This window comes from Labrus bergylta, chromosome 10 (assembly GCF_963930695.1).
Source record: "Labrus bergylta chromosome 10, fLabBer1.1, whole genome shotgun sequence".
NCBI classification, from domain to species: domain Eukaryota; kingdom Metazoa; phylum Chordata; class Actinopteri; order Labriformes; family Labridae; genus Labrus; species Labrus bergylta.
This window is the reverse complement of record NC_089204.1, coordinates 2,273,906-2,299,953: the sequence shown is the minus strand read 5'-3', so window position 1 is coordinate 2,299,953 and position 26,048 is coordinate 2,273,906. Positions and strand designations below refer to the sequence as shown.

Here is a 26,048-nt window from a genome sequence, read left to right as displayed (position 1 = left end):
CATGACAGTAATGTGAAGGCTGAAACTGATTTGATGCGTTACATTAATGCTCACTGGACTATTTTCTGTTTACATTGCATTCTGTTTTAGACTGCAAATCATACACATATCTGCACAACTGCACAGCTCCTCAACATCAAAGTCAGAAAAAAGACTCATTATAGTGATTTATAAGGAACTTTGACAGTGGATTTCTCAAAAAGTACACAGTATAAGTAAAAGTACTTCATAGTACCTGTGCATGTAGTCTAAGAAGTACTAAGTCCAACCATATCAGAATCATTGTCTACGTATGGAAGAACATATTTTTTTTATATTTTTTTTCCCAGGAAAACACCTTATTTTGAAAGTTACCGCAGACACGCAGTATTATTCTCAAACTAATTTCACCGACCTCCGAAGCTTGTCCCTGAACATTACTGTGTTTGCTCCCGTTTCATACACGTGTATCTCATAGTCAGTTTTATGACTACGCTCTCTCTGTCTGTTCCTCCTGCTCGCTCTGCAGTCCGGAGCAGTTACCATAAAGATCAGAATACGTGAGCACTTCAAATTTAGGGGCGGCTCACTTCACCATGTAAACTCGAGGAGCGGCTGGCTTGACCGCAGTGGCTCAACGCCGGTGTGCGCAACCTACACTTAGTGTGGATGTGAGGAGACAGTCTGGGCCGTTACGCAGGACACAGAGGATTATTTTTTATTTGCACGAGCTGCTCTTTGTGGCTCACTCCATAAGAAGCTTTGTTATTATCAGTCAAACTTTAGTTTTACATCAGTCAAGACAGGAGAAACTGGTAAGAAGTGTGAACTGAAGACTGTCAGGATGCGCGCAGTGCAGCGCCCCCTGTCGTTAAGTCCTGTAGCTTTGATGAAATTCTGGCAACTTGTGAGCAAATAAAACTAAAGAAATATCGCTCCTTCGATCTCTCTTGAAAACCTGCATTCTGTGTCACCTCTCTCAGGTGTTCAGCCTGTTTGCTGATGTGATGTATTACCAGCGTAATGCAGGAGCAGCTCGTGATACTCTGCTGAGAAGATAGTTCAAAGTGCCCGGTTTAATTCATATTCGTATCATGATATCAACCTTTACGTTGCTCATTTTACATAGGTTTTAATACAATTCGGGGAAAATACTTATTACAAATATATAATTTATAAAAAATCTCTAAATATTTTTCAATACATTTCCTCCTTCTTCCCAAAACGTCTCGCGGGCCAGATGAAACCTGCTGTCAGGCCGGATACGGCTCGTGGGCCGTATGTCTGACATCCCTGCAGTATGGGACTATTGGACTATGTTAAATTAATTTATGTATTTAGAATATGCTACACATTTAAAAGCTGCAACATTAAAACCAAAATGTTCATTTTAATTCATCCAACCACTATCTATCCTTGGAAATGTACAATGATATTATTATTAAATATGTTTTAGATTGACCCCCTTGCATAATAAGCACTTTAACCATTGGTGCTCTCAATTGTGTGTGTGTGTGTGTTTTTTGTTAAAACTATTTTTCTTTTACTAGTTTATCATATTCAATGCATGACCCCTAAAGAGTGGAAATACAATTTTCTTATTTTCCCTCTACTTAAAAAAAAACGTACATTATGTCGAAGAGTTCATGGCTTTTATTTTCAAAGAGTCGACTTGCACTATATTCCTTTAAAAGTATATTTAAACATTTTGCGTTTGATTCATTTTTTTCTAGCATATGAACTGCATATTTTGGATAATGAAAAGTAGCTTCATAAAATTAGAAGAAAAAAAATCGGTCTTACTCTTACAGTCCATGGTTACTGTACTGACTCCAGGACCTTTACTTTGAAGGTTTGACACGTTTTACTTCCTGGGTCACTGATGTACTTGTTTTCTATTGGAGCCACAGACAGTTGTACCTTACCAGAAATGCGCCATTGTGTGAAAAACACATTGTGATTGTTTATTTGAAGTTTCTCCACTCCTCGATACAGGATACCTTGTTTGGGTCGGAACATGTACCGTCCAGGTAAACCTCCACATGGTCCACCGCCGTACGGACCTCCACCTCCCCTCGGCCCTCCTTTCGGTATCGGTGGGCCCTGTAGACTTCCTCCTCCTGGACACTTGCCCCCTGGACCATTTTCGACACCACCACCGGACTTCCTCCACAACAGGTCACCTTTCATCACTGTAGGTACCCAATAGTCGAGTAAAAATAAGATAGCAAGCTAACAAGATAGCATTATGCTAAAAGCAAACTGCTATAAGGTTAGACCTGTTTTTAGACAAAGCTATCTAAACACAACATTATCTAATGTGCATTTTATGTTCAATTGATCTTCATAATGTTCAGAAATTAAGAATACAGATTATAATCCCCTGACCTTTTGCTGACGTCATCATAAGACCCAGGTTTATGTTTAGAGACCACAGACCTACACATCTACTACAGTCAGGTACACATACAAAGAATATTTCTTTGTGTTTTAGTGCAAATACGATTAAATCAAAGTAGAATAAATTAAAAACAAGCTATTCTACAGTAGTATTCTTACTGCTAAGAAACTTAAATAGAGTGAGATAAACAACAATATACTATATCTCCTAAAGGATTAATGGAGATGTACAACTGTACAGGAATGTGCATGATAATTGAGATATGCAGTGTGAACATAGAAACAGTGTTAGATTTAAACATACAATACTTGAGTCCAGTGTGCATTAATGCTGGTAACCCTGAATCTTCAGGCTCCTTCATGGAATAACATCAAAGTTGTGCAGCATGCAGTCTTAAAAAAAGAACAATAGGCTACTAAGATTTTTTTTGTGCTAAAATGATTTGCATTGATTGGTGCTACCTAACCCTAGCTCCTGACGGATTCCTAAAACATAGTAATGTGAAAAAAAACTCAATTAATCTGGCAAATAGGTATGCTGAAGTCAAATACAAACAATTAAATGTGATTTAAAAAAAAGTCCAGTAATGAATTGCATGTTTCAGATATGACACAGGGATACAGCACAGGAACAGGTGACCCTGTGTAGTGATAGTAAGTACTGATAGAGACCATTGTACCACTGTAGAGAAACAACATTATGATGTTTATATAGTAAGCTGCATGTGGCAGCATTCACATGTAGAAAATAGTTAAAAGGAAAATAAAATCTTACATCTATACATCAGTAATACAACCTGAGCATGAGAACTAGACAGGGGCATCATGTGAGCAACACCTTGTCATTAACATCAGTATTTTTGGAAACCTAATTTTAAGATCATATTTAAATGTGTCTTCAAGCAAATACAATTTTTATGTGTGTTATCTTGCATAGATATGCTTAGCTGTTATCAGTTATCAGTAGATAATAAGTAGTTAGGATTTTTAAGGTTGTCGTGCACTGCACAAGAACTGTTTAAACTAGGGCTGGGTGATATGGACCAAAAATAATATCTCGATATTTTTTAGCCGAATAGCGATAAACAATATAAATCTTAATATTTTTATTGTTTTTTTTAAAGAAATAACAGAAAGTCAGTACAGTGTTTCCCCTACCATTATATTAGGGGGGCGGCCCCTGTTTTTGTGCTTTTTGTGCCTTTATTGTAGAGATAGGATAGTGGATAGAGTCCGTAATCAGGGAAAGAAGTCATTTAAGGATACCTTTCCAATAGAAAAGGACAGCTGTCATTTAAAGTAACACATGAACACCAAGATTCCTTCAAGTGTTTGTGTCGTCGTGTCGCCATGTCGGCTTGTCCCCACCCCCCCAACGCTGTAAACCTAGAGGAAACACTGCAGTACTTGTCACAAATGTCACACAGGCACTTTTATGAACAGCCACACTTTATGCACAATGGTGACATGATCATGAAAAAGGACAATAGAATAAACTACTAGTTTGTGAAATAATACATTTTATTGAATAAATATTCTCCTTAGATAAAATAAGATCAATAAAAAATGTTCCTAAAATTCACACAGCTGTGTATTTTGTTATGCAGGCATATTTTGAGATCTGCTCAGATAGAGAGGTGTAGCCGGGTGAGGAGCGACACAGTGAGAAGAGAAATGTATCAAAATAATAAAAATATGATATTATTTGAATGCAGCATGAACTTTATAGATATTAAACATTATTGTTATTACCTGTATCTAACTCAATATATTGCCCAGCCCGTGTTTGAACCGTGTGAAAGTAGTGAAAAGCTCTCTTGACATTGGACAGATCTTTGTTTTGATAATTGAAAAACATCCATGAACCCAGAGAGTAGTCAAGGTATAAGTAACTCTTAACTAGGGCTCAATGATATTGGAGAAAAAAGTGACATTGCAATATTTTTTCCACTGTCCGTACACCTCTCTTGTAAATGCACTGATTGAGGTGCCTTGTTCCAATCAGAACTGAAGCTAATCATGGTTTTGTTGTTAATGTACAGCTGCTTGCTGCTGATGCTGTGCTGAACTCCTATAAATAATGGACTATCAAGTGGAACTTTTCAAAACGCCAGTCGTAGTCCTGGTGTTTGTTTCTGTAGGGATAGGGGTTAGGGTTAAACCTTGAGTGTAATCAAACTCATCAAGTAAGAGTGCTGCAGAGGAAAGTGACATTAGTTTTTTCATCTTTGCCTCTGATGTGGCTGTTTTACACGCAGGGAAACATTTATCCAAGTGAAGTGATGAGAAGTCAGCAAGCCTCTCTGAATGAGGGCTTTCCTGATCCTGCAAGGGAGCCCGCTTTACCGGTAGGATATATTGCACCCAGATAGCGAGCGGCCTTCAATAGCCATGTAGCTATATAGCTTGCTTGCCAATGCTATGAAAACAAAGCCAGCTAGACAACGATGTCATGTACATGAGATCAGACTAATTATGCAGTCCAGCCAGCAACTGGACAAAGAGGTCTACTGCAGGTGCTTTGCATGTTAATGACAGTACTGTGTGAGAATTAAAAGGGTGTGGTGGATGCCCTCAGCACACAGACTGTGCATGTACAGTGTGCTGCAAAAACTCAAATGTAAGCAAGTTTAATTGTCTAGTTTAAATCTTCTATAAATCACATTAATCAGACATGTTCAAGACATGCCCTACTCTAAACCTACAAGGCACGTAAAACTCTGACTACAAAGTTACAAAGTATTGTAACAATAACTGACTTTTGGTCCTGCAATCAATTGCGCATTTTTAATGCAACTTCAATGTTGCACTCCGGCAGCGATGCAGTTACTTTCTACAAACTTCACATTTTCCCTGACAACGAACAGCTGCTGAAATTTGGTAAGTGCAAGCTTTTTTTGTTCTTATTAAAGAGAAATAGTACAGGTTATTTGTGAGTGTTTTTTATGCCACATAATTCCAAATATAAGTAATTATTACTTTTTATGACTATTCTAAAATTAAGTTTCTCCTATTTTTTTAATGCGATTTATTCAAATACATTTTTGTGTAATCTGATATCCTTTTAATATATCACTTTTCTTTACATTGTTTCCAATTTTTGCAGATAAAAGTTAAATGATTCAAGCTTTGGCTAAATTGTTGGACCAAGAAGAAAAGTGTTTGCTGAGTTCCTCTACTCCTGAGGAAAAGGATGAAGAAAGCTCCCGCTGCTTGACATCATTTTTATGAGTGCAAAGGTTCATGGAAAGTATTGGCATTAAACCTGTCCTTGCCTTGTTTAATATGCATCTTCTTGCAGATAAGTGAGACTGGTCTTTCCCAGGAAATATTAAAGTCTCAAAAGCAGTGAAAGAGGAGCATGAGCACCTGAGCCTGTCATCACTTCAGTAGAGTCACATGGAGGGCTCAGAACTGACAATGAAGACTTAAATGTTTTGTGGAGCTCATTAATGTAGAGAAGAAAAATGATCTTGATGGCTTTTAAAGCTGATGCTAATTGATAAATCATGTTTCAGACCTGAACAGAATGTGTTTTATGTTTAGCGGAAGACTTTGTTGGGGATTTTTTGAGTATACATTCGTATCAGTTTTACTAAGGCCAAATGTTTTTTAACCATAGTGGCATAACCCCAAAGGGCCAGTCACACAAGAAAGTTAAGGATTAATGTTTATTCTCATGTCTTTAGTAAACATGTGATTTCTCAATACTTAAAGAAGCTGCAAGGATAGTTAATTACTAAAACTAGCAAGGTAACCACTATGTACAATTGTAAAATAGCTTTCTGTGCTTCATAGAAACAGAGTATTCTAAGGTCATTCCACTGTACACGATTTAGTTGAATTGAAGTTGGAAAAGCTAAGAAAGAGTTATTGAACTTACTTAATTTCATTTTATAAACTGTGATTGCTTTATTCATAAATGACCCTAAAACTATGCTACTGTTTTTTTAAGCAACACTGTCCAGACAACTTCTACAGAAAGTGCTCTGCGTCTAGAATTGTCATTATTATTTTATTTCTATAGCTGCCTTTTTATTAAATGATTTAGACATTCTATGGTAACACCCACATTAATCATATAACACTGCACTGTAACTTTCACATTGTCTTTAACTTTTTACATTTCAGCTTCTGTTTTTATTATCTTCTCTTGAACATTTTAATACTTTATTTTTATGACTTGCAATCCTTTGCATTTGTTTCTTTAAAAAGAAAATCATAATGTATACTTTCTTGATCCCGTGAGGGGAAATTCGTTTTTACACTCTGTCTAGCTCCACAAACAGGATCCTATGGACATGCACTAATGGAGAGGTCTCAGAGTGAGGGGGCTGCCTGCAGTGGGCGCTCCTGAGCTGGTGGGGGGGTTAGGTGCCTTGCTCAAGGGTACCTTGGCAGTGCTCAGGAAGTGGACTGGCACCTCTCCAGCTACCAGGCCAATTTCCGGACTTGGTCCGTGCCGGGACTTGAACCAGCGACCCTCCGACTGAGCTACTCCGCCGTATGAGTCATATTTATCACGTATTGGCTTGATTTTCTCAAGGACTAAAACAATGGGTTGTTTTAGTGATTTTTCTATCTTTTTTTTTTCTTTTAGTTTATACAATCCATGAAAATGGTAGACATTTGATTCAGGTCTACTGTAACTCAAAACCCCAAGTAGTTAATTGATAAGTTGTTCATTCATCAATACATTTTATAAGTTAAAAAGAACAATTTTGACCTTTGCTACTGGAAATAATTCTTACAGCTAGCATCTACTAACTAAAGGATGGATTTTTTTTATTAAGTAACAGTAGTTATAAAAGACTGTTTTCTTTCCCCTTGACCATTTCATATGCCTCATTCATGTCGCATGAATGGCATCATTTGTTTTATTTGTGTGTAATCTATGAAAATGGTCCCCATTTTGCTGTGTCTTGTTTTATCCCACAAAAGGAATTAAGACATGTTATTGTAAATATATCAAAGAGTTTAAAGAAAACCCTGTTTTCTGTCATCATTTTAAATTTGGTCCAATACCGGGCTGCGACACATTGCACCACTACTATACATTTTACCAATACTGACAACAATGAAAGTATTTCATACTTAAACTGTCTTGAGTCTGTGTACTGTTGGAAAAGTGTTGTATGTGTATCATTGTTTGTTATGGTGTAAAGTTGTGAGTATGTTAACAGTAGACGATAGTAGACGATCTGTTTGCTCTGGAACCCTCCCTCACGAGTAGCGTCTAAATGCCCTGCAGGTGATCGGAGAGAAAGACACCCAATGCTACGTTTCCTTTTAAGCAGCATTGATTGAGCTGCAGTGATTCATCAATCAATCAATCATTATTTGTATAGCGCCAGTTCATAACAAGTGGTATCTCGAGACGCTTTACAAAAGAGCATATGGGATAATATGCGAATCACATCCCTGATAATGACAGATCATCGCATGACACTGGTTGGCTAATGTTTTCTCATTTAGGCAGATACGGTTCTCCATTATTTGTTGAAAGATTCCAAAGATTATTTACACTTTAAAACTACTCAGATGGTGTTCAGAAGAAACAGTATTTAAAAGCTTTAATTGGGTATCTAGTCAAGAAGTTGTTGGAATTGTTCTGGGTATTTAGGAAAGCCATGTAGTTGTAGATGATTGACAGTAAATGTAAAATGACCCGCTGGCAATTGTAAAAGTTACTGTACACTGTCTGTGTTGTAACCACAGATTATTTATAAGTCGCTATTTTAAGCAGTTTGCAAATGTCAAAAACTGTGTTCACGTATTACTCCAAGACTTGCAAGCCCTTGATGGCGAACAATTCTCCAGTTTGAGCGTTATCTGAAATATGCAGCAGCTCTGTCTTGTAAAGTACTATAACATGAATTCTGAACACTCTCAGTCCCATTCTAGCAGCTACCCTGTAGATCGTAGTACAGTGATTCCTTCGGGGGGCAGGCAGCAGATCGCAGAACCAATGCAGGTCCCACAGTGGAATCTCCCTCCTGTGAAACATCAACCCTCTGACAACAGGTATATATTTGATAATTGTGTGTAATGTAACTGTGGCTCTTCTGACCTTGAACAGTCGCACCAATGTACTTTTTGTTGTTGGTATTTGAAGCACCTGTTTTTGATTTTCAGTGATCGGGCTGGTGAGGAATTTTTGAGATGCATTGCAGCAAACAAGCCTCTCCCCAACTATCTCAAAGGGAACATGGCATACAACCTGGCAGATGCATTCAAGTCAGCTGGCATCCTGAAACAAGCAGTCAAATCAGACCCTGAGTTCAAGAAGCATGTGACCAAGAGCAAAAGCCGTAGTCGAAGCCGCAGTCGTGGCAGAAGTTGTGGCCGGTCTAGAGCCAAAAGCCGTGCTCGAAGTAAAAGCAGAGCAGGTAGCCGAAGTAGAGGAAGGAGCAAAAGTCGAGTTCGTGGGAAGAGTATGGGGAGAAGCAAAAGTAGGGTTCGCAGTAGGAGTAGGAGCCAGAGCAGGAGCAAAAAGAGTCATACACGGAGCAAGAACCATGTCAGGAGGTCCAAGTCACGAAGTAGCAGTGGTGAAAAAAGTCGGGGAAAGGACAAAAAGAGAAAGAGGAGCCCCAGTCACAGCCGCTGCAGCAGCAGTATGAACAGTAATCTGGCAGGAAGTAGTCTCCTAGAAGGACTGAAGCTGGTTATGAACAGCAAAGAAATGGAAAATCGGTTGCCTGACTTCAAAGATGCCATCCACACAATTAAGGTAGAGTTCATCTTTTCTTTTACAATATTTCTTGTATTTTTATCATAAACTGTAATGACTGGGAAGAATTGATGAGCCAATTTTCTTATATTATTTTTAACTCCCATCACGCTTGTGTTTTTTTGTGTGGGGAAGAAAAAAGAAGTATCTGAGTGTAGATCCTGTACTTTATGAACGCAACAGACAGAATCTGTTCACCATGACTTTATCCAGACTTTTCCTGCCAGCCCCCTTGTAAAATGTCTGTTTGAAGTCGGGGTGAGCAGTGTTTGAATGCAGTGGGTAAAAGTATGTTTTCCATTGATGTTTTGGAGGGGTATTGGATTGTACAGAGAATATAGTAGTAAATGAGGAATAGAGAGTAGGGAATGACAATGGGCAATGCCAAATCAAACCTGGACTCCCTGCTTCAAGGAATATAGCCTTTGTATACAAGGCACGATTTAGCCTCTGAGCTTACTTGGTGCCCCATTGTATGGAAAATGTACCATGAGGAAGAGGGCAGGACGGTGACACTGCTTACGCTGAGCAGAGTTTGTTCTGATTTATATTATATACTGCTTGCCTCAGATGTATTACTCTGTTGTGTTTGTCTTGTGGAAACATTCTTATACATGTACATGTTGTGGTGACATTAATGCAGGAACTGTTACCATTATAGAAGACTCCTCCTGCTCCTCCACACCAGAGAATGTCTGACATTGATACTGTATGAGGTGCATGTGTTAATGGTATGTTCCTGAAAATTTAAGGGTCTGAATGTCCTGAAATGATCTTGAAATGCCAGGAGTTCATATGTGAAAAGGGCTATGGAGTGCTAGCATATTGCAATTTACAGAAAACTAAATGTAGTGTTTTTTTGTCAAGTACAAGTGTAAACCAATGATGCAGACACATGCATGTGCAGTTGTGCTATGGCTTGTTTTGAATGTCTTGTAACAACTGCTCAAACAGTGGACATTTCATATACAGCAGTTGTAAACATAAGGAATAACCGACACAAATTGTTTAAGAAAGTGGTAGAAACACCAAGTGCTGCTGATTATACAAGTCTTTGTTATCTTGCTTTGCAAACTTTTAGAACAATGTTGTTCAATTTATTCAGTAGAGATCAAAAGTGAAGAAGTTACTGTCTGATTAGTAAAGAAGTGTATAACATTTTTGTGATCTCTTGTGTTTAGGCTCCAGATGACAGCAAAGGGAGTATGCCAGATGACTACAGACAGCAAGAGCACAGCCAAGACAATTCAGCATCGATCGATAACGACAGCATGCTCCTTCCCCATGACAGAGTAGGCTGTGACTTCTCCTGGCTCCAGACGCAAAGTGAAGAGGTCCCTGCAGTCCAGAAATCTGTTGAGCTTGAAGATGAAGAGTCTTTCTTGTATGGAAATGGCGAACATGACAAACCACAGAGAAAAGATAGTCACAGTCAGAACAGGTCTATGTTCAGTAGCCTTCAAATGACTTCCCTAAATTTAGCCTCAGCCAATCTGGACAGCATAGAATGTGAGAAGGTCAAAAACATATTGAAAAGTCTGGGCTCAACAGACATCAGTAATTTCATGGGAAAGATGCAGGGGCAGAAGGATGAGAAGCAGCAGCTTCCTACACTTTCAGCTGCAGACCAAACAGCAGCAGCTTTAGCGTTGCCAGCACTGAGTAACCCGGATGTTCGGCAAGCTCTGGAGTCTCTACAGTCACTGATCAAAGGTGAGGATCATTAAACTTGTTTAACATGTTTTTAAAAATATTTCTCTAGAGATGCTTTCTAAATGAAGTCAATATGTTTGGGTTTATTGTTATGGACATTTGATGATACTTGAAGCTTGAAAAGCATCTGTAAAAGTTTTGGTTGCAACTCTGGGGAAACCAGGAAAAGGGACCAACATTCACCAAGTATCCAACCAAAGTAATACCACCCCTTTTCTTAATGCCTCCATTTAGGCCACTCCACAATTAACCCCTGACAAAGTGTTTATGAACAAATCGACGGAATAAAGAAGTTCAAGTTTGACGTGAACATGTCATGACCAAGCTACAGACCAATCACAGATCAGTGGGTGGGAACTCACTGCCAGAATTGAATCTTAACGTCCGCCATATTGCTTGGAAGTTATGCTAACAGGCTCTATGGAGAAAGCATATAATGGCGAAAAAATATAAATATAGCAGTGAGATGGTTGCTGCCGACAGGCCGGACTGTTTTGGCGGCCACCGGTCGCTGGCCAAGACCGGCCTGTCGGCAGCAACCATCTCGTGGCTATATTACTATATTGCCGCCGGCAGCCGCTGCCAGCTCAGCAGCCGCGACATAAGGCCTGTCTGACGGCGGCGGTGAGGACGAGGAGCCGGGGCCGGCTCGAGCTGGGGCGGACTGGTAGTGTCGGTGCTCTCACTGTTTGCCTATGGACACAGACATAGAGTCTGTTTTCTGCTAGGAATTTCCAAGATCAATTCTGGAAGAAATCTCTGAATCAGTTGAGGAAATGGTCTTATGTGTTGAAGTAAATATGTCTGTAAATGTTTTTATTTCTATATTTCTACTACTATATTGTATATTTTGGAGAAACTGTAACGATCGAATTTCCCTCTGGGATTAATAAAGTATTTCTGATTCTGAACTAGAGGACCTTAGTGGGAGTGGCCTGCAGTGCTGTGCATTCTGGGATTTGGTGTCTTTCATCAACATGAGCCAAAAAGACACTTTCTGCCTTTTCACGGCCAAGAAGGCATCAACTTCAAAATGTATTTCACATTTCTAATATGACCCAATGTCAATACAGATTCATGTTTCAACGGCTGAAGTATCCCTTTAACTTGAGGAATACTGATTACACCTGGCCTTATTTCGTATCATTGCTGCCTTTATAATTTTATTGCCTTTGGTCTAGAATATATAACTTTATGAGAACTATTGTTCTTCTGTTTTGCGCAGCAACAAAGGAGAAACGTGCAAAGAGTGATGGCAGTGGCACATCTCAAGCATCCTTTGATAAGCACAAGGTAAAATCATGTTTTATGTACGTTTTAACTTGTGATTGGTTAAGTTGAACATTTAAAAAAATGCCTAATCCTCTTACAATGAAAATGTTCTCTTCTGTTTCCCAGGTGGGAGATGTTGAGGATGTGAAGAGAGAGAAACAAGCCATAATGAATAAAACAGAGTCCTTGATGAAACAACTTGAGGAATTGTTGAAACAGGATGGTAGAGTATTTCCGCTACAACAGCCGTGTTTCGTGCCTACGTTATTGTCTTGCATGATTTGAAATACTCAATATTGTTTGCTGATTTTGTCCTGTCCTTTTGCAGGGTTGGGTTTTCTGACACCAGTAATTGGCTTTTACTGCCAAAAGTGTGAGGAGTTCATTGGAGATTTGAATAGTGCTGAAAACCATGCAGCCATCCACCGCAACACTACCTCTAGCAGTGTAAGTATTCAACCTGTTCACGTACAACATGTGTAGATAAGTCTGTGATGTTTGTCTACGTCTTGTCTTTTAAAAAGCCAATGAAAAAAATGTAAAGTGCGTTTTCAAACTTTTTTAAAAAATTAGCAAACACACAAAATGTTTTTGATTTTGTTGAGAAAAAAAAGTCTAGTAGTAACAAGGGGTAAAGAACTCTGCAACTAAAGAGAGACAACCATGTTCATTGAGTTTTTTGTTTCTTTTAAAATGCAAAGATATATAGGAAATAAGATTAATCAATCCTTGAGGTTTCCCTCATTTCCAATGCCATCAAGATTACAAGCACAGTAAAACAAGCAAAAACAACAAACACACAAAATTAATTACAAAAAACACTGAGATCCAATTAAAAACGGATAGAATTCCAAACAAAGTGGCTAGAAATCAAATTAAAACTCTGCAAGAGAGGGAAGAACTCCAATCTTTATAATTTGCTTGAGGGCATTCCATGAAATTGGGGCATTAAAAGAAAATGCAGTTTTACCAAGTTCATTAAAAGCTCGATGGACTTTAAGGAAGAGCCAATCTATCAGCAACTCAGGATGCAAACAGGTGTTTGTATCCAAACCAATGGCCACCCAAGGCAGAGTGAAAAACATGACGTGTCTTTGAATTCTCAAAAAATGAGTTGGAAAATGGATAACCCTTGTAACATCCTTGTGTAAGACTAAAATGTCTTATTAATGTACCTAAATGAATCCTACTTTGAGAAATATTCAACGAGTTGTCTAACAGTTTCAATTCAAAACAGATACCTGTCTGTCCTACAACAGCAAATCAGAACATCAGCTAGAAAACAGAAGTATCTTAATAGTTGCTTTTTTAATGTCTTCACTGATTTAAGGTAGGATTACAGCTCATAGACAGAACGAGCCTTTATGTTTGACTGGCAAAGTTTCACCATAAACAGGTTGTTTTAAAGTCAAAGTGAAGCAGGGGATGATTTTTTACGAGATTATTTTGCACACATGTAAAGGACAGGATCAGCAACAAAAAAAACATCAAGTACCAATCTGTCAGTAGGGGCTGCCAAATTCAACACAAGGTAAAGGTTCCTTACAGCTATATTTATATTTAACCTAACGATAAGTTGTTAACAATGCTAAGGAGGAGATGAAGGTTTAGCGATCACTTCAGCTTTGACCACCTCTGTTCACTGTACAATTTCTTCACGCTGCAAATTTGTATTTATGTGTTTTGAGCAGAAAGGCCAGAAAGAAAGGCATGCAGGAGACAGCAAGGAACGACACTCGCGCTATCCGAACAGCAGCAGTAACCAACACTCACACTCCTCAGACAAGAGAGATCACAGGGATCATGGTTACCGTAGAGATACAGGAGAGCACAGGAATCCCAGGGACCAACAGCGAGAGTGGAAGGATGAGAGAGGTCACCGGGGCCAACACAACGATGAGCACAAAAGCCACAAGGCTGCGCAGGAAAACATCTCCTTACAAGCGGAGATGAGAAAAGAGAGGATGCTCATAACGGTGTCCCGGGGGCAGACTCCTCCTCCCACCATCCGGGTCAAGGAGGAGGTCGACAAGGAGAAAGCTAACGGAGGCAAAGTCAAAGTGGAAGACAAAGACGGTAAAGGCAGAGAAAAAGAAAAAGGTGTAAAAGATGAAAGCAGCGACAGTGACACTGACAAAGTGAAAAAAAGAAAAAGAAAATCGCCTAAGAACGTATCTGATAGCAGTGATAGCAGTGACAGTGACAAGGGGAAAAAGACAAAGACACCTAAAAAGAAAAAGAAGAAGGACAAAAAGAAGAAGAAGGATAAGCGAAATAAGTCCTAATCCATGTGTTATGCTGGTCCGACTCCATATTCATGAAGCCTTTTGCTTCCGAGTGGGATCCTTGGAACCACTTTTGTTAGTTTCTTATTTCTGCCCTTTTAGTTTTGTTCTTGTTGGATTGATCAGAATACTGAGGAAGGTTTAAAGGAGCTATTCATTGCTGGGTTTAATGGAATAATATGACATGTCAGGATGTGCGTTTGTTGCAGTTATCAGTGGTCAAATAAAACTATTTATATCAGGTTTATTTTTGTGCATCAAGTGCAGATATGGTTATTCACTTAAGATTGGAAGCAGGTGAAGGTTAGAAATAGAAACATCTTCCTCTCCTGGTTGAGCTGCTTCCAATGTTTATGCCAAATACTGATCTCTACCTGACGCACAGAAATGGAACTGATAGACATGTTTTGATGTTGCTACGTCTACTAGCACATGAATTATCCAAATGATGGCATGTCTTTCTTTATAAATGGCTTACTTTAAATTTTCCCATGAATGAACTCTTCATGTGACATGTCAGAAATGCGCCCTTGCATCATGGTTTTATCTTTTAGTTACTTATCAAAAAAAAAAAATGTGCCTATTCATCCACCTTTCCCAACACCATTGATTCTGAGTGCATATTTTCCAAGGTTAGGACCAACAGCATTGTAGTGTTAAACATGTGATGTTTGTTTTTTCAAGTTCTGTTTTCTTCCACTTTGTTCAGATTTTTTTATCTGAAACCCAAGATGACTCCCATGTCTCTCACCTGTATAGTATTTTAGAAGAAAGGCAAGTACAGAAATATGTTTTCAATTGAATAAAAAAGTCAAAAATGTCTTGATTTTGTGTAATTTGTGTGATCAAATGAAGGTTTTGTCTACAGTGCATCGTTTTTAATCATTTACCAAAATTGCTTAATTCTACTGGGGGGGGCAGAATGTTTGGAACTTAGTGCCAGGGAAGATAAACTGAAGTAACGCTGATATATTTGTTAATATATAGACAGTGGATAGGGTCCAAACCTGTGGAGAGAGAGTTGGGCTTTGAGGACTACAGCCTCAAATTACAGTGAAATACAGATTACAAATTGGCTGAGGCAGGAAGAGATTGTTACCTGCAAGCATGAGAGAAAGGACTCTAGAATAATAAAGCAACACATGATTAAGAAATACATGGCACAGCTTACCTTTCATGTCACTGATTCAGTGTTATGTTCCCTTGTAGAAATGTGAGCTTCCATGGGGCAGATGGTGAGCACCTGTGGGTGCTTCAAGGTAGTGTTGTAGTACTCAAAATCGGTCACTTTTTCAAGGTCTCGTCTCAGAATCGAAAGCAGTTTTACTCTGTCTTGTCTCATCTCAGACTGGGTGGACTGGACTTTGAATCAAAACCGGGCAAGGCCACTACTGATAGGCTATTTTTCTATGTCATCACTGTGATTAGAATGAAAACGCCTCTTTTTAAAAGAACAGATGATTTGATTTTCATCCCCGGGTTACGGCCGCAACCTTCCTGGTGTTACCGTCTAAGTGAGTAACACGCCTCCTCCTGCGTTGTTCTTGACTCGGTCTCCATCCCTAAATGTCTTGGTCTTGTCAAGACTTCTTCAAGGTATAACAGAGAATTTCTGACTTTTCTCACAGGAAATTTGATGTTACCCGAATCGCAACTACGCACACGCTTATCATAACTTACCATAAAAATCGAACAATGCTGAACAAACACTGAATATTGTCTTGATATATTGGACATTATCGGAAAAGCAATTACGAAATGTTGTCAGATATTTTACTTAAATATGTTCTGTTCTAAAATGTTCAATCAATTAACATTTATTATTATTTAATAAATAACATTTCCTTATTATTATTATTTTTTGTGCTCTTGTACATTTAGTTGCTTATAAATACTTCTATTACTCAGGGCTTTTTAAGAATTTAATTTTACAGCCTGCCCACTTGTTAATAAAACATTTCCCAGCTGTGTGCTAGGGTGTTGGATTAACTATTTACAGATGTTTTATTCTATTCACAGCTAGTACACCTATGGCTCAGAAAGTAGTGTGTCATCCACTGATCATAGGGGGAGGTTTGACCCATTATCACCTGTGACCCATGTGACCCACCTGTCTAAGTGTCCTTGAACATGACACAGAGCTGAGTGGTAGCTCCCTGAATAACAAAGCTTATGATGTGTTTTGATAAAGATGCTATAATATACAGCTGTACTTTGTAACAGCTACAGTGATGATACAACTTTATACCTGTTTTCCAAATATAAGGCTGCAATAAAAACAGGCTTTAGCAGGACCCTAAAACTGAAGCAGCTAAATGGAATTCATTTAAACTGTAACAGGTCAAAACTGTGTTTACAGGTTAACTAATGCACATTTTGTATTTGTCTGTACATAAAGCTTGACTTATTAAAAGTGGTGATATTTGCTAGCATTTTGTTCAGGATGTTAAAGATTGTATTAAGGTATGAAATCGAATGTATGAGGTTGATGAATGTAACAGCATACTGTTATACTGTACTGTACCAGGCTTTTGTCCATACAGGAAGTGGATGAAGTGCTGTCATTCTGTCTGTATGGAACAAGTGTAACATGCAGTTTAGTGGTAATTAATGAAATGGGCTAAAGTAAGAAATGATCCAGTGAAGTTGTGACTAAGAACTGAGATTACTCTAACAGACATTGTTTGAATGGACTACAAAAATGGCCTAACAGAGAGGCCAACACTTTGTATTAATGACACTGAGCCACAGCCATGTAATGAAGTCCCAGTGTTTAATCATAAAACATGATTAATGAGATGTCCCACTTACAATTTCTCTTCATTCTCCCATTAGTACATACTTATAGAAAAAAAAGGATACCATATTTTTTTTACATGGTATCCTTTTTTTATATTTTATATTAAGTCCCATTATTCGGTCAAAAACAGATTGTCCCACTCACATGTACTCTTCCTTTCTCCCATTATTACATACTTACAGAGTGTGCTGATAATCAGGTGGCTCTTTTTTTTCATCATGGTATTTTTCCCTTACATGACCCAGATGTATTCAATGAAGTGAAAACAGGTCTTTGGTGATTAGACGTGTGGCTTTTTGTACATGTCTGTGTCCTGTATTGATTCACCTTTATTTCTGACTATTGCAGCTTTATACCTGGATGTACTGTTAAGCTGTGTCACTTTAAAGGAATCAAAAAGAGAAGTGTTTTTATAGGCAGAGAGGTGTTACGTATGTTTCTGTCACCAAAGGAACTGATGGGCTGTAATGGACTTGTTCATTGTAACAAAAACATAAAATCATTGCATGATTGTATTTGTTAAATGTTAGACAGGATCAATCTAACTTTTAAAATCTGTACACAAAACATCAACTTCAAAACAAAAGATGTGTTATACCAGGTATGCTGCTGTGAAAATGTGTTCTCTTTGATTTTGTTTTAGTAGTAATATTTCACATTATTTGCTTTTATTTTCTTATTGTTTTTCTTTTTTCTTTTTTTTACCACTGTTAGACATAAATCAGTGCATGTCTGGATTTGATAACATTTCATACGATTTTAGGTGGATGACTTGTGGCAACACAGCCGTCAGGTGGAGGAAATACAGGTGGGTGTCCTTTTTTGTTAACATTCAAGTGACCGTGTAGATAACAATGTATGAGATTTTATTTTTTGTAAAATAAATAAAAAAGATTGTATGACATGCATATCTACTGAGAGCTTTAGGTGTATGGATACCTGGTAAAGAAAGACTCAATACAATTTATGTCCAGAGTAAGGTCATCTCAAATTAGCACTAACAATGTCTAAGCTGTTTTCTATCTTGTTAATCATTTAAGTAAAGAGTAAAAGAGGGGCTTGAATATGCTTTTATTATCTTGGAATACTTGTTTCTATTGAACCTGCATGTGTAGTAATAATAATGTGAAGCCTTGTGGGTCAGGAGAAGAGTGCTGAAGTTCCCTTTGCTGCAGAACTGGAGAATAATTTGTGTCATAATAAAGCAAAGTGAAAACTATCTCATGTCTGGTCTTGTTATTGCAGTTATAAATGATATGTGTTTAGAGCCTGTGTCGTGTAAGCATTTATTTACTGCAAATATAACATTGTGTCTGGCTACAGTTTCAGTGAAAGTGAGACTGAAATGGTGATAACATCACTCTGTAAACATGACATCTACTGCATGTCAGCATGACCTGCAGTGGGATCACTCCAGAGATGACAGACTCCACCTGAGCTCACCTGCCAGATGCTGTTGAATTATAATGAAATTAAAGACATTTACATAAATAAAAAGAACATGCTCTTTAATAAGTTTATATTTTATTACATCCGTCCAACATTAAGTCATCATTTATACGAATATCGAATATCATTACATAAGATTAATAATGGTTGGCTTGACGTATTGATAAATACCCCATGGTATGACAACTGGCTCCTCCCTCCATCCATTATCTTAACCACTTTTGTCCCATTCAGGGTTGAGGGGGGGCTGAAGCCGATCCCAGCTGTCATTGGGCGAGAGGCGGGGTTACACCCTGGACTGTTCACCAGCCAATCGAGGGCTGACATATAGAGACAGACAACCAGCCACACTCACATTCCTACAAGCAACTTAGAGTCACCAGTCAACCTAACGAGCATGTCTTTAGACTGTGAGAGGAAGCCGGAGTACGCAGAGATAACCCATGTATGCACAAATATGCAAACACCATACTGAGAGGCTCTGTCCAACGGGGATTCAAAGCAGGAACTGCATTACTGTGCAGACAACTGGCTCCTGCAGGAGATATTTGTTTCAGCTAACCATTTTGCTTCTGTGCTCCAATTCACATCTGTCAACCAACAGGGTACATTTGCATATGACTACAAAATACCAGTGGCAATTCTAGAGTCTGTTGGGGCTCTGGGCAAAATTTCACAGGTAGCCCCCCAACAAGCTTTCATCAACATTATGTTATAAATACTTTGGTCATCATTTTTTTTGCCATTTTTGTTGTTGTTGTTGTTGTCAAAGTTCAAATTAGCATTATTTTATAAATATAAAAACCAGTAAAAACCTTGTAAATTCTAAATATAAAAATGCTAAATATCAAAGAACAAACGTCATGATGTCATACCAGCAATATGCAACGCTAAGCTGCACAAGCCAGAGAGTGCTGTCAGACCGCCTTAGGGAGGTTTCCTACTGTCATTACAAACTTTGCATGTATTAGCTTCTTCTGGTTTAAACTTTGTCATCCTCGGGGGGGAGGGCGGGGGAGGGGGCCCTACTCGCCTGGGGCCCCAAGCAGCTGCCTGTCTTGCCTGTTGACAAGCAGCGCCTCTGCAAAATATTGTTCCAGAGGAGTGAAGAAAGTCTGCCATACTTCAAATTAAATTTTCTGTAATATCCTTAGTACCCCGGCAGATGGAGACAAATCCTCATTCTTCTTTATATCTATACAGCACCCATGTGACTGTGCTGACATGGCAGAGAGGCAGTAACAACATGAATTACTTTCATTTCAACATCACCTCACAAAAAGATTAAATACTGATTGTACTGTCTAACAGTATAATCCTTTGTTTTTCTTGAAGAAACAGATTATTTTCCATCACAACGTGTAACAGGTTTGTCGTAAAATGTCCACTCATGTGACATGTGGTAACCCAGCCCTCAACCGTTTGATGATTCAGGCTTTGCAGCATTCCAGTCTGTCAGTGCGAGTCACAACCTGTCCCTGTCTAACTCTGACGGTTAAGAGGGTGAAGTCCATCCTGCTGCCTTTTGTTACTTTCACTTAGACACCAATCTCAGTTCACAACAGACTGTATCAGTGTGTGCACAGCCTTCATTGTCCCAACACCCATTGAGACTTATTCTTTATCAGCTACACAGAAACAAACCGGAGACCTTAGTGTAACAAGAATGTTGTGTGTGTGTGTGTGTGTTTGTCGTTTTTTTCCCCAAAGTGCAAGTAGCAATGCAAAGCTGCATTGAGCCAAATGTTGCATAATCATCATTGAATAAAATGATTTTCTAAGGAAAGCAGGTATGTCATAATGCCACACCAGCATGTTTCATCACAAGTCCTCAAACACTGATGCTTTGTTTCAGCGTTGTTGTGTGTCATACACACGTGGTTTAGGTTGTGAAACAGTCACACTTTGGTTAGGTTTAGACACAAAAACTTTTTTTTTTATGTTAGGGAAAACACATTAAACACTGAAACTGAACTGAAAAAAGCTCATGCAGACACTCTCTCGCATCTGTATGAGATGCTGAGGGGCTTGACTAAAGGTGAGTATCTGACAACCTGGGAGTGAGAATGGGATGGCCAATCCCAACCAAAAGGGGCGAGAATGCTCCCCACCCCACCAAATTGGCAGCTCTTTGAAGATTTGTACTCAGTATTTTTGATTCAACAGATTTGAGGGTTGTTTCTCATCAATATCTTTAACAAGTTTAAGACCAAAATCACTGAAGTATGTGGCAAACGAGATAAGATAATTGGAGGGAATTCATCATTTGCGCACCTTGGACCAAGGACGGATATATTTGGTTGAGCAAGAGGAGAACTGCTCCTGATTGTTGGGTTTAAAATAGGTTGATAATATGCAGCTTGTATTTTTGGGATTTATTAAAGGAACAACATTTATATTAAAGCTTGCACTCAGTGTGGGGTGGCAGTAGCTCAGTCTGTAAGGACTTGGGTATCTGAAGCATGAAGATACACTTCCATGTGTTAAGTATCAATGCAATACTTACTCCACAGTTTCATTTACAAAATTCTGGCTGCTTGTTACTTGCAGGCTAAAGCTTTGACTTTATACTGGAAAAGATTAGGCCTTAAGATAATGTTGAAATAAAGAACCCATGCCTTTAAAAGTTCATAAGGGCATGTGCTCATGTTGTCATTGATTTCTTAAGTCTAATGAGTAACCAATCATGAGTTCCTGAGAGGCCTGTCTTACTGTGTGTGGCAGCCTGTGTGTGTGTGTGTGTGTGTGTGTGTGTGTGTGTGTGTGTGTGTGTGTGTGTGTTGGCTTCTATTTGTATTGAAATAGAAGAAGAAGCCCCGCCCACCGTGTCTGTGCCGGAGGGAAATTTTGGGGAAACAGAACACATTTACCGTAAAAGGTCACGCTTTGATAACTTCAAGTTCTTCAAGTTCTTCAACTTCATGTTTTCTTTTTTTTAATCTATTTTCAAATCACAACAGGTGACTAAATTCACAGTAACAAGTAATCCTTGCTTTTCCTGCTGCCTTTTTAAGGCAGATTTGCTCCTGTGTTTGCTAATGTCAAAGACGGTAATTCTAAAGAGGAACCACACCTACACTCACAGAGCCATAACAATAGACTGATAGATAAACACACACAGCAAGGCTGAAGAGAGGTTAAGGTGCAGGGTGTGGTCAGGAGCTTTCTCAGAGATAAACAGCAGACAGTCCCCAGGCAGTCTTCAGCCTTCTTTAGGATTAGTGGAGGGAATAAGGAATGCAGAGGAATTCCTCTGGTTCTTATACGTCAGTTAAATTAAGATCACTCGATTACAGCTTGGGAAATGTTCTTTATCCAAGGACTTATTTATTAGAAGACCTGCATGTCATCCTCTGTAAGCAGAGTTTTGGGAAACATGAATCTGTGAAGTCCGATGACCACATGAGTGATGTATTTTTAGACACACACGTCACCTTATTGGGTAGTTGAGAGTCAAGCTATTTGTCATTTAATTACGTTGAGAAAATAAACAGAACCAAATAGCTGTATCAGCAGATACCGCTGACAACAGAAGAGATACTAGAGAAACTTTTCAACTCTAACCTCATTTTGTATGTTATCAGCTGCTGTTTGGGGAACAACGTAGTCGAGTGCTCCTCTATTTGCAAATTATTTTTTCTCCCACTGCTTATTAGCGTTATATTATCTTTAAAAAATACAAGGACAGGGGCGCTGGTTGCGCAGTGGCACAGTGGTTAGTGTGCACGCTCCATGTATGGAGGCTGTAGTCCTCCAAGCGGACGGCCCAGGTTCAAATCCAGTCTGTGGCTCCTTTCCTGCAAGTCATTTCCCACTCTCTCCCTCCCTGATTTCCAACTCTATCCACTGTCCTATCTATCCATTAAAGGCACAAAAAGCCCAAAATAAATCTTAAAAAAATAAAGACAAGGACAAACCAGGTTTCACAATGACACTTTAATTCTCTAGACTCTTCTGAATATTAACAAAACACTATACAACAGTGACAGAAAACATACAAATCATGTCAACATAGTAAGTCAGTCTCATAGGTGATGTTTCTGTACATCATTTGAAAGAAACTTGATGTTTTTGTCTTTGCATTAGTCTGTTTTTCTACAATAAAGAGACCCTTTGCTTGACAGACACGCCTGATAATGTATTTTCATTTTCTGTGAAAGTGTTTTACCAAATAAACTCAGAGATCAAGATCTTCTTGAGTTGCTTTTTCACACATACACCTGACAGCAGGAGGATATCCATGTTGGGGTGGGAGGTGTGGGGGTGGGAGGGATGCAATGAAGTGGTGCAAGAAGCCAAGAGTTCAACACTACAATTCAACCTTTTCTTTTTCAATTTACTATAGGCTTTAGTTTACTGCACCTCAAATAATTTTTTTTTACATGGTTTATTTACATTTGGCCTATGTGGGTTAAAGTCAAAATAAATGACAGTTTGTGTTCATGATAATAAAGGAAATGGATCTCCTTTTTTCTTTTCTTTTTTTTTTTTGTGTTTTTTTTTTTGAATAATCTGCAGTCTATTGTGAGAGAAAAAGACAGCAAAGGTTTGATAGACAGACCATACTCGAAAGGATCAACTTTTATAAGGACCTGTTGATAATGATGGGATTTGTAGAAAGTCTAGCCAACTGAAAATAAACACACAAACTCCAGTCTCAATCTGTGATGTCATTTCTTTTGAAAGGAGCTAAACAAAAATTGCCAGGTAATTTAGCACTTTCTGTGGTGTATCATGAACTCCCCTTGTCAAATTTGTTGATTTTACTTGGAGTATCGTTGGTGGCAGAATAAAAGGGAACCAGATGTTGTTGTTCACATGACAGGAAATAATACAGGTCTCTAGGGTTTATGGCCTGTGTGGGAAAAGGCAAAAAATAGTGCATATATTTGGCCTCTACTTCATGTCTCTACGACAGACAAGTCAGTCTTCATCAGATAATCTCGCAATGGCTGAATCAACATTTCCAGTTTATCAATTTGGGAGTCATGTGAGCCTAACTTTAAGCTCCTTTGTTCCAAAAGCCACTGTAAGTGAAAATGTCAGTCAACAAAAGAACAATCATATCGCATGATATTCAGTCTGCATGGCCATTTTATGTCTGGTTAAAGGAAAATTTAAACTGTATTCTACAACTCTCTGTTGAACTACAAAGTTCTGACCAACAGTTCATCAGTGAACAATTTACCACGTTTGATTACATGCATACAAGTTAACAGAGCAAATAGTCGCACAGGAGCAAGAAAAGAAAGAGAGAGCAGTAAAGTGTTGTTTTGTATGAAAGTGCATGGAAACAACTGAGTGGAGTAATGTCCTTTATTTCTGTCTATGCAAACATGCTCTGGATTGAGCATCTGAAACAGGAGGGAACAGTGAAAAGTTAAAAACATTTGAGAATTAGCAGATATGAAATATATCCTATTTAAATATATCATTGAGTATTGACTTTCTATAAGGAGACTGATGTCAAACTTTATCTAGATCTAGATAATTTCAGGAGGACTGCTCCAGAAATTCTCCTGACCTGGTTGTTCACACATGCTCCTCACAGGTGGAGACAATCCTTGTGGGGGGGGGGGGGTCTCCTGAGGTAAGACGTGAGGTAAAAAAAAAACGATGCGGAGTCCGCTAAACGACGCTCTAATGAGAATACGGAATGACACTATCAACAAAAGAGTGGAGAACAACATACTGGAGAACAGAAAATGTAATGCAGTCTAGATTGTAGCGGTCGCGTGAATACACTCTTTACATCATGCAGCAGTCACAGTATATAAACATCACTCTCCCTCCTATTGACTTGAGGTGAATTCTCCAGAGAATATCCTGCTGAGTTCTCACATCGGCTCACTCAGACTTGCTGCGGAAAAAATACTAGGGGTCTGGCCAGAGAAACACCGGGTGAAGTCAGAGCGAAAAATGTGGTTGTTTGCGTTCACACATATAACTCCTCCTGGAAATATTATGAGTTATTCAGGAGTTTTCTGCAAGTGTGAAAGACCTATAGATTTGTTGTTCCCACTGACGGGAGTGTGATTTATTCTGCCTAAAAAACTTGAAACAGTTAAGAACCAAATCAACTTTGGGCTGCATATCAGAATGATGATCAGTCCTAGAAACGTCTGCACGTCTGCACTATAAAAGTCAAAGTCAAAGTCAACTTTATTGTCAATTTCAAAATATGCCAGACATAAAGTGGAATCGAAATTGCGTTTGTCTCCGTCCCGCGGTGCAATACAACCAAAATAAGGTAAAATAAGATAAGGTAAAATAGATCAAATAAAATGAAGTAAAAATAAGATAAATAATATTTACAGTAATAAATTCTAAATTGTGCAAAAGGTACAAAATGGTAAATAAAATAAATAAAATAACATTTAAAGAAAAAGTAAACTTGTGCAGTATGTGCAATGGGCAGTAAACTGATTGTACTTTTGAGATGTTAGCTTCAGAGTTATTAGTCCAGAGTTCTGTAAACTTGTGCAATGTGCAGTAAACTGAGTGTACTTTTGAATAGTTAGCTTCAGAGTTTTTAGTCCAGAGATCTTGGTGGCAAACTGGAGGGGGTTTCAATGTCCAGTGTTCGTGGGGGCAGAGGGGAGGGAAGAAAGAGAGGGGAGAGAGTTAAGCTTCCTGACAGCTTGGTGGAAGAAGCTATTTCCCAGTCTGGTGGAGCCGGCCCGCAGGCTGCGGTACCGTCTCCCCGATGGCAGGAGGCTTAAGAGGCTGTGTGAGGGGTGGGTGGGGTCACGCACAATGCTGGTTGCTTTGCGGGTGAGGCGGGTACCGTAGAGGTCCAGAAGAGAGGGGAGTGGGACACCGATAATCAGTTCAGCAGCCTTCACTGTGCGCTGCAGGGTCTTGCGGTTGGTAGCAGTGCAGCTCCCAAGCCACACAGTGATGCAGCTAGTCAGGATGCTCTCGATGGTGCCTCTGTAAAAGGAGCACATGATGGATGGGGGGGCTCGTGCTCTCTTCAGCTTGTGGAGGAAGTAGAGGCGCTGCTGGGACTTCTTGGCCAGTGATGTGGTGTTGGTTGTCCAGGAGAGATCCTCACTGATGTGAACCCTCAGGAACTTGGTGCTGCTCACTCTCTCCACAGCAGCACCATCGATGGTCAGTGGGGGTTTAGGAGTGGGGACTCTCCGGAAGTCGACAACAACCTCCTTGGTCTTGTCGACGTTCAGGAAGAGGTTGTTGTCTCTGCACCACGTGGCTAGTTGGCTGACCTCTATCCTGTAGTGCGTCTCATCATTGTTGGAGATGAGACCAACCACTGTTGTGTCGTCCACAAACTTCACAATGTGGTTGCTGCTGAAGGATGGAGTGCAGTCGTGAGTCAGCAGCGTGAAGAGCAGGGGGCTAAGCACACAACCTTGGAGGGCCCCCGTGCTCATGACGGTGGTTTTTGATGTGC

The 26,048-nt window shown here is 39.2% G+C and overlaps 1 protein-coding gene across 2 annotated transcripts; it reads left to right on the top strand.

Annotated features, from left to right (window-relative positions):
* Positions 1 to 1,853: 1,853 nt before the first annotated feature.
* On the top strand, positions 1,854 to 15,202 carry si:ch211-195b21.5 (uncharacterized). 2 transcript variants are annotated; one of them, XM_029280055.2, is made up of 9 exons: positions 1,854 to 2,173; positions 8,273 to 8,403; positions 8,515 to 9,112; positions 10,294 to 10,825; positions 11,741 to 11,860; positions 12,051 to 12,118; positions 12,224 to 12,320; positions 12,426 to 12,544; positions 13,789 to 15,202. In XM_029280055.2, exons 1-9 carry the CDS (start codon positions 1,997 to 1,999, stop codon positions 14,380 to 14,382), a joined length of 2,436 nt encoding a protein of 811 aa, XP_029135888.1. In that variant the 5' UTR covers positions 1,854 to 1,996; the 3' UTR covers positions 14,383 to 15,202. The 2 variants fall into 2 exon arrangements, with proteins under 2 accessions (XP_029135888.1, XP_020503486.1); XM_020647830.3 differs by lacking the exon at positions 11,741 to 11,860 and having other exon boundaries at positions 1,855 to 2,173.
* The last annotated feature ends 10,846 nt before the right edge of the window (positions 15,203 to 26,048 follow it).

Excerpts from the sequence above, each read along its gene's own strand:
- si:ch211-195b21.5 (XM_029280055.2), top strand. The coding sequence starts at position 1,997 with ATGTACCGTCCAGGTAAACCTCCACATGGTCCACCGCCGTACGGACCT. Across the intron at positions 11,861-12,050 it reads GAAGGCATCAACTTCAAAAT|CAACAAAGGAGAAACGTGCA; the intron begins GTATTTCACATT and ends TGTTTTGCGCAG. Across the intron at positions 12,321-12,425 it reads GGAATTGTTGAAACAGGATG|GGTTGGGTTTTCTGACACCA; the intron begins GTAGAGTATTTC and ends GTCCTTTTGCAG.